The 9,195-nt window shown below is 41.2% G+C and overlaps 1 protein-coding gene across 2 annotated transcripts; it reads right to left on the bottom strand.

The window, feature by feature from the left end:
* Positions 1-1,613: 1,613 nt before the first annotated feature.
* PSMG1 (proteasome assembly chaperone 1) lies at positions 1,614-8,369 on the bottom strand. 2 transcript variants are annotated; one of them, XM_084536428.1, is made up of 7 exons: positions 8,184-8,369; positions 7,976-8,085; positions 6,420-6,585; positions 5,963-6,025; positions 3,807-4,005; positions 2,813-2,949; positions 1,614-1,809 (listed from the first exon to the last, which is right to left on the bottom strand). In XM_084536428.1, the coding sequence occupies exons 1-7, from the start codon at positions 8,352-8,354 to the stop codon at positions 1,735-1,737; spliced, it is 921 nt and encodes a 306-aa protein (XP_084392554.1). In that variant the 5' UTR covers positions 8,355-8,369; the 3' UTR covers positions 1,614-1,734. The 2 variants fall into 2 exon arrangements, with proteins under 2 accessions (XP_084392554.1, XP_084392555.1); XM_084536429.1 differs by having other exon boundaries at positions 6,420-6,571; positions 8,184-8,338.
* Between the last annotated feature and the right edge of the window lie 826 nt (positions 8,370-9,195).

Here is a 9,195-nt window from a genome sequence, read left to right as displayed (position 1 = left end):
ACAGTGCGGCTAACGTGCGACTCTTTCAGAGCAACAGAATTCCCAACTTAGATTATGCGTACAAACAGATTTTAATTAAAATGCTGTGCAGAAATGGAAAGAACAGCAGGAACCATGTCCTGCACTTCATGCTTCAAGAGTTTATTTGAAAATACAGTACCATTTGAAGTAACAGTTTCTTTGTTAACTGGTTATATTAACAGAAGCTGAAATCTTGTTTTAATAATCTTTATATCGCTAACAATAACCTACTACAGTGGAAACTGATAGAATATGCAGTTAAAAGTTTCAAAAAACAGAATTCACAGTGGGTCTGCTGAAGCCAGGAGTTACTTTCATCAGTGGACATTGACTACGCCAACCATTTTCAAACCAGGAAGGATGACAGCTCCACGAAGGGAACACGCACCGTTCAGAAACTTCCACTGGACATCCAGTGTAAGGTAAACGAAGTAGAGAACTCTGAAGCCACTACCCATATTGCCCAAAAGGACAGGTTATGTGCAATTTAGAGATCTCTGTTCAGTGACTACACCAGAGACACACCTGGTAGCAACAGAAATATTTTCTTAAGCATCTTATACTTAAATAAAACATTGAATTAAATAGCATTTTCATCAGTCAGAAATACACGCCAATCCTAATAAACAACTTAAATATGCTGTATAAATTGTCATAAACTTTCAGGATTTTTGAAACACTTTAGAATTTGAACTTCTACTTTTCTCTGAAAATCACACCTTCAGTGTGAGACTTCCTACTATTGACAGCAACTAAAATTATTGAAGTCAAAAGATGAAATTTAAAATTTTAAAGTTTGCCCTGGTGAATCCAGATGAAGCAGCTTGCAAGCCCACCACCCTGTTTCACTGGGAGAGGTTCCTGCCTCTGTCAGAGGTCTGGCAGAAGGGAGTGCCTGTGCCTGCACCCCTACAGCTCCAGCTCAAGATCTGAAGTTGAAATTGCCAACAAACGAGAGCCCACAGCAAGGTACTGTAAACAGGAATTGAGGCACCTGAACACGGACACATACCTCTTCCTGCCAGACTTATAGGCAGCGTCATCCTAAACCACTGTGACTTTGTGACTTACTCACTGAATCCAAGTCACAGTCCTTCCACACAGGTCAAAAGCTCTGTGTTCCTGCCTCATCTGTAAAGCAAGCTTGTTGTCCACTAGGAAGTCTTTAAAAGGTATTTACCTTACTTTACTTACTGCATTTTGTATCACTAGGTATGAAGCCTGTATATGCACACATACATATAAATAATTCATATATATACACACACAAAATATGTGTAGAAAGATGCAGAGAATATTTGCCTCACCACAGACAGTTTTTTAAAGAGGTTCATATATTAAAAAAAAACCTTTTGTCTCAAACTGAAGTAAAAAAAAGGTGCCCTCATTAGATATAGACAGAATACCTGAATTTCTTCATTTGTATATATAGGAGATACATTTAGATTAGACAATTCCTTCAGGAGGAGGAAAAGATTGCTTACATATGTAAGATATCTTTCCTACATAAAATTGCTCCTGAAGAAAGTCTCCCATCCCCTGCAGAAGAAATATGTGTTTGTAGTGATGAATTAGAAAGTAATAAAAATGAATTCAGAAGTAAAAATTGAGCAGAATTTATTCCACTTTTAAGGAAAAACTACAATTCCAATGTGTCCTCTACAGAACAAACAGGAGTTTAAAAAAGTGCAGTCTGTGTTGGAAGTGTCCTCTTTAGATATAGATATTATTATGAGTTTCATTGGTTGTCAGTAACTTCTTCAAACTCTTTGTGCTTTCAGATACATCCTAGGAAAAGGAAGAGATGATCAGCATCAGTTATGTTTCTGTTAACAACAAAAGCAAACCAAACAGACAAAAAAAACTCACTGTCAGCCATTCCCATTTTCAATACCAAGAATACCAGTTCGGTCAATATGTTAACTGTAAGCAAAGCTCATGTCTTCTGAATGAAGGTATCCAGAAAACTACTAAAGGCTCCAAAGGAATTTGCAATTTAACAATGCAATGGGATTCCTCAATTTGTGTTCCCCCTCCCTTGTATAGTGGAGGGCCGGTCTGCATTTCTGCTGTTGTTTTCCTCCAAAGCTTAAACATTTACATGCCAGTCTGTTAGACTCACATAGCAGACCTGTAACTCCCAATTCCCACACTTAAAGCTGAAGTACTTCAGTACCTACAAACCTCTTCTGTCACTGAAATAGAAGTCCAAGTGGCAAAACTGAGGAATGGATTTTGAATCAACTATACTTCAATTAAAAACATTTCAGAAAACAGAAAGACATTTGCTTTAATAGGCAGAACGCCACAATTTCAGAGCTGTTTGGTTAGAGCAAAACTGCAAAATCATCTTTATAGATTCAGTCTAGTAAGTCTAGTAAAAATCCGCAGGTCAAAAATTTCCTAGGAAGCTTTCATGTATCTCACAAGGCAGTTAGATACAGAGCGAGAACAGAACTGCCTTGCATATGCATGTAGAATGTCAAAAAAAAAGATGCATATACTGAGACATTTTAGACACTTCCAAAGCGAGCTGTAGCTTGAATAAACACAAGAAATTACTCCAATGTCACAATACCAATGCCACTGCAAGAGCCTGAGAAGTTGCAACAAGTACTATACCAGAAATCACTGTCTACATTAAGAAATTGTCAGTACAGCCTGTACCTTTCTGCACAGTACACACACACTCACTCTACTGGTGGGGTCACATCACCAGCCAACTACAATTATTGAAAGACTGACCAAGACAGACCAAATCTCCCATTAATTTTCCAGTATGAGATTTTACCTTGACTAAATTCTTCAGGGTTTCAGAAGAAAGCAGAGGCTTGAATGCTTCAATCGTAACCGTGTCCAATTTGATGACATCCGTGTAACACTGATACAATACTGCAGGAATCTGCCATACTTGACAGTAACTCAGAACTAAATACAAGTGAAAAGAAAATGTATATTACATTCAGAATAGAAGCAGCCTTACTTCTTATGTATAAAATCACACTTGATCTTGCCAGAACTTTAAAAGCATGAAAATTTATCAATTAACTGCTCAGGATCCTGGCTACTAGAACAGCCATCCCTCATTCCCCAGGTACACAAGAAAATAAACTACCAAAAAGCAATGAAATGCAGATCATCTTTCTTCCTGGTAAATACCTTCACTGGAAATCACACATTATTAGGAGTAAACATAAGTAACATGAGCTTTTGCTAAAACAAAACAAAATCAAAGGGCAAATGAGATGAGTTTTCTTTTTCTAGAAAAATCTGCTTTTAGCTCTTGCAAGATAATTTTTTCCTGGTGACACTTCCATTAATTTGATATTCTATAACAAGTACAATAATAGAATTAAATTTAACTTTTCCACGAGGTCAACCAGTAGCACTGAGGAACCTATTTTAACTTTAAAAAGGAGAAAGAAGTTTATAAGCCTCAAATTGGACATTCTCAGAGGGAAGTAACTTACTGAAACACATTTAGTTCACGAGAAATTAAGATATCCCAAAAAACAATATACAGTATACTTCCCATAGTTATACTAAATAACTTGCCAGTACTGACATCCTGCACGGAAGTGGTAAAAAATTGTTTTTCAGATTTGTCTGTGTTTTTATGAGGCAATGTAAGATGTTGAACAGTTAAGAATTAACTTTCAAAAAGCTAACTTGGTAGACACTTCATATAATTAACTAAAAAATTCTAATTGCAATGGGATGCTCTTCAAAAAAAATAATCTGTATTGCCACCAGCAGCACAGTAAAAAAGTGAGACTGCAAAATACCAGCAGCAGGAAGATCTCTCACTATGTTTGGTTGTTCCAGCAGTGGGCAGCAGACCTGCTCTTTGAATTCTTTCGTCTTTAGGGCTTTCAAAAATGGAGATGGAAGTGTTAACGTGGATTCCTGAGTTTTATAATCAGCTACAGGACACGTTGAAAGAATGGTTACTTGCAAGCCTTCCTTTTGTATATGGCCGAAAACCTGAAATAAAAACGTTAATACATCAGCCAAATTTATCTGCTCACAGTAACAGTGTAAGAACACGAAGATGAATTTCATTTTCAGTTCAGGTAGCAAACAGCTACCTTCTGCTCTGAATACTCTTCTCTCCAGATCTGTGCTCAGCAATGAAACCAAGGGGAGCTGTCAGGAGGGCTGCTGCTGCTCAGAGACAGGCTGGGCATTGCTTGGCTGGTGATGAGCAGCTCTGTTGTGTACCACGTGCTTTGTATAGTGTTTTTGTTGTTTTTTTCCTGTTTCTCCCCCCCCACCACCCTTTTCTTATTAAATTGACTTTATCTCAAGCCATGAGATCTTGCACTTCTCTTTTCAACTTTCTCCTCTATCCTGCTGCAGAAGAATAAGGGGTGTGAGGAAACGGCTGTGGGGTGTTTTGCTGTCTGCCAGATTAAACCACAATGGTTGATTTTGTTGGAAACACTAGCTAGTGCACACTTCCGCAAAACTTCACTCTGTGCTTTCTTACTTTGTGATCGCTTACTGAGAAAGCACAGAAATGATCTGATTCATGGAGACTGTGAGGATGCACAGTTAATGACAATTTACACAGAACACAGAACAGGTCCGTAACACACTGAAAGCAAAAGCACGACACCTCTGCTGTACATTTAAAACTAACAATGACCATAAGTTCTAAAAATACACAGTAACATTGGCTCGGTAAAAACTGTGTAATTCTTCTGTTCAAAATCACCTACGTTTGTAATAATACATACACAAACAGCTGAAAAAACAGCAATGGAGAAGACAATGAAGTCACAATAATCTTTCTTTTCTTATACCAATTTAAATGAAAGGGAATGTAGCAAAACGTTTAAGGTCCTAAGGTTTCTAAACTTTGAAGTCAACCACTAACCCCCAAAATTGAATTAAACTATTTGGCAAGCCACTGAACGACAAAAAGCTCGTTTTCTACCAACCTGGGCCTGAAATCTCTAAATCACTCAATGAATCCACCCCAACTTTTCATCCTCTTTGCCCTGCCATAATCTCTCTGGCTGTCTCACAGCAATAGCCTTCTACAGCTCTCCCCTGCTCCCAAGCAATCCTTCTCCGGTGCCAGCTGCCTCAGCTGGCAGGCTGGACAAAGCAGGCATCTCAGCTTGGGCTGAGGCCTTGGCAGACACGCGGCTCTGATCTCAGACCACAGACTTGCACAACTTCAGCATGATGTAACGGATTTCGAATCAAACTGCTTGCTCATCAGCTCAGTACAGATTCAAAGGAAGGCAGGTTAGCAAACAAACAGCAATACAAAATAAATCCTTCTTCCCTGAGGCTAAGATGTGACCCAAATTCATACAGAAATCAGCAGCCAGAAAATTCCCCGTGGTTTCATGTTATTAAAATCAATGTGGTGCTATCTGGGGTGATCTGAACAACCAGCAGCATTCGTGTACATGGGGCAGCCCACGTAGCAAGCAATGTGTGAAAAGAATGGGATAAACACTGCTTTGGAGACAACTTCCTTTGGAGTTCCACCTTGTGAATGATACAGATCACACCCATTAGTAAGGACACTTTCTACCATGAGTTTCACAGCATGTTTATTTGGCAGCTGTACATAGTAAGTTGTTATTTTTAAGGATGAACTCTCCCACAGCTGAAATCCAGTTGGAACAAGCCATGGAATGAGATCAGAAAACAGAAAAGGAACAAAACAAACTCTCCAAAAGATGTAACTGCACAGTGAGTTACAGCAGATGTAACTGGCAGCACTAAAAATAAAAATTAAGGAAAAAAAATCAAAGGATTTGCAAATAGATTTGTTCATTTGTAGAGTACTTGAGAAAGAAAGACACAGTAGAAAGTTATTAAGAATGCTGTTGTGTTTAGAAGAGTAGAGAGAGAGAAGAGGCAGATGCACCAACTTAAAGACCCCATTTCACTGCTCAGTAAGTTGTTTCACCAGTTATACCTTTTCAAGCCACTGGAACTGTTGATCCTCTGCAACGTAGCAACTACACTGACACAACAAAACCTGAAGGGAAAAAAAGAGGTTGTGTGATCAAGCGGTTTAAAGAGCAAAACAACAGCTCATGATCATGTGTAGAAGGTGGTATGACTACAGCCAACAACTTGTTAAATATTTTTTGGCTTCTTCACCTCTATTTCAACATGAGCTTTTAATTCATAACTGCTGTTAAAACACTCAGACATGCAATGCATCCTCTTTGTACTGAGCTTCCCAGGACAGAACTTCAGGTGGTTTTAGTGAGTGTAACAACCGTTCAAACCTTCTGTGAGTTTAGCCAGAATACAGCAGCCGTAATGCTTTGTGCTCGGTTTGCTCTGGGCAGTCTGGGGGTTGCAAGGAGGCTGCTCTCTTTTTCAGAAAGGTAAAATGCAGAAGAATTCATGCATAAGTCACTTACTGTTGGATCTGATATTAATCTATAGAACAGGCAGAAAGAATCCGTAGGGAGGACATTTGTTGTATTGGAGGTTCGACACCATTCATTCCACAGTTTCACAGCTCCAACTACTTCCCAACATACAGAATCCAGAATAAAAGACGACAGAAAAGCTGCAAAATAAATTCTATTAATTTATAAAGAATAAAGTCTCCGTTCTACAAATAAGTAGCTGAACTAGAGTATTTCTTTACAACCTCCTCAAATTAAAACGTAATAATAGTGTATTTATTGACCACATCTAGCAAAGATCAAGAATGCGAGTAATCTCATTGCATCAAGACTTTAAAGATAGGAGCAGTTCTAGATATAGGTAGAGATCCTTAGCATCAAAAACATGTACTACCAGGAGCTGCATTGCTACAATCAGCTTTGATTGTTAGCATACAGTAAGAACAAATGCTAATAAATATTAAGTATTTAATGCTACTATATGTTAAGTATTAAATACTACTACATATTATTAAATGCTACTCTTTCTTGACATACCACATTTAGCAGATTTCTCAGACAAAACAAACAGCCAGCAAGGCAGAACTATTAGGCTGTCTCTAGGAAGCAGACACATGAGTACTCAAGGCTTAGTGACAAAAGAGATGCTAAATCAAAGATTATAAACCAAATTAGTTCCTGTTAAACATATGACAGGTCTAAAATATACCTTTCACTACTTTTAAAGGAAAAAAAAAATGAAAAAAGAAAAAACAAGCTAGTGAGGTTTACTATTGATAAGGATGTCTGTGATAAATATACAGAAACCTTAGAACATCTTTATATCCACAGGCAAAGAGCTACTCAGAAGCTCAAGACCATTGCAGAGGGAGAGGAAGAAGGGAGAGGTTGTCCTGAGACTCGGGGCCTAATGAATGAATAGCCACCTCAAACAGGGCAATACGGACAATCATAGAAATAAAAGGCAAGAAAGACTGATCAAGAAAAAAAAACATGCAAAAGAATCATTGTTCATTAATAATGAAAGAAGGTGAGGCGGAACTCAAGTCAAAAGCATTCACATTTAAGTTAGACTTTGCCGAGGATTTTAAAATAAACTGAAACTGATTTTACATGAGGACATGGAAAATTTCCAAAAATCGGGACAATAAAACCTCAGAGACCTTCTTACACTCACGTAGTAGGAAGAGTTAACGCGCGTTCAAGAGCTTTAAAAGAAAGTGGCGAGTGAAAGAACATTTGCGATTCTCAGAACGCCAACCAGAACATTTGGTTTAGTCAGTTCTAAGCGCTCTGAGGACAGCAGGAGCGAAGGCAAGCTCACGACATAACTCCAGGCCCTCTGAAGTGCATTTTGAAGCATGGGCAGAAGTGCGATGGCTTACTGACGTGCAGTTTTACGACGTTGATAGTCACCTACTTGTAAACACCAGCCTGCACGGAGCTGCCTGCCATTACACATGGAAACGCTTCCCAATTCACAAGCAACCCCGGGGATCTGGACACCCACGAGCACTGCAGCTCCGCGCGGCTCACACCGCGGCCGCCCCCCGCGCACCGCCTACCTGCGGCGTTGTGTCCCACGGCGACGACGAAGCTGGAGCAGCGCAGGGGCTCGGCGGCGGCTCCCGGCGCGGCTTCTCCCGCGGGCAGCGCCCAGCGCACGGCCACCTCCCTGCGACACAGCCGGAGGGGCCCTGCAGCAGCCCGGGCACCGCCGACAGCTCCCCCCCCGTCCCCCAACCCCCCCGCGCAGCCTCCCCTCCCCGCTACCTCTTCTCCTCCACCCTCCTGCGGATCTCCCGGTCCTCGGGCGTCTCCTGCAGGGCCTCCCCCGCCGCCTCCTCCTCCTCCTCGTCGTCCACGCCGGCCCGGGACGGCGCCGCCACCACCTCCCCGAAGAACGTCGCCATGGCCGCCCGCCCCCCTCAGCGCCCCGCGCATGCGCGCCGCGCCCGCAGGGCTCCCCTCAGCGCCACCCAGCGGGCGGCCGTTGCGGCCGTTAGGGCCGTTACCCCCCCTCCCCGCCTCAGCCGCCCCTCAGCCCGTTACCGAGGGGTCGCAAATAATAAAGAGGGAGGTTGGGGTGCAGGCGTAGGGCTTTACTTCGGTCCGCGGCTACACGTACAGCGCAAGTCTTCGGGACTAAAAGGGATTTCGCCTAACGCCTGCGCTTTTAGTACTGCCAGCCTAGTCAGCTCCTGCTTTAAAAAGCAAAAAAAAAAAAAGAACCCAACCCACCCAAAACAAAGAAAACCAGCATCACACATTAAGCAGCTTTAAATAAAGATACTACTTTTTTTTTTTTTTTTTTTCAGGTCTACTTAAATCACTTTACTTCCCTGAGTACAGCGAGACCAAATAAATAGTGTTGAATGATTGCGGTCACCAGGAAGAGGGCAAGGGGGCTCTCTGCAACACTCGGGAGACCCAGTTCTCCTCAGAGTAACCGTGCCCCGTTTACAAATAAATAAATAAATACATCCAAACTCATGGAGGGTGAAAGAGCAACAAAAATCCCTTTACCGTTTAATCGTTTCCCCTCCTCCTGGCTCCACAATCTGGGTAATAAAAACAAGAAATACAAAACAGTATTTGCTTTGCTTACAAAAGAAAGTGTTACGACCCCTAAGCTAGTAATTTCCTCTCAGATAGACAAATACAGAGGCCAGAATTTGCTCTCAGCGGTCTGGGATCATCACAAACACACAGTGCATGAGTGCAGTATGACAGAGAATACAGCATCTGAATGGCAAGAAAGAAAAACTTTTTTAAATCTAAGGCT

The sequence above is a fragment of the Aythya ferina genome (genome assembly GCF_964211825.1).
Source record: "Aythya ferina genome assembly, chromosome: 1".
In the NCBI taxonomy this organism is placed as follows: Eukaryota; Metazoa; Chordata; class Aves; order Anseriformes; family Anatidae; genus Aythya; species Aythya ferina.
Note: the sequence above shows the minus strand (reverse complement) of the source record. Positions and strands in the feature narration are given on the sequence as shown.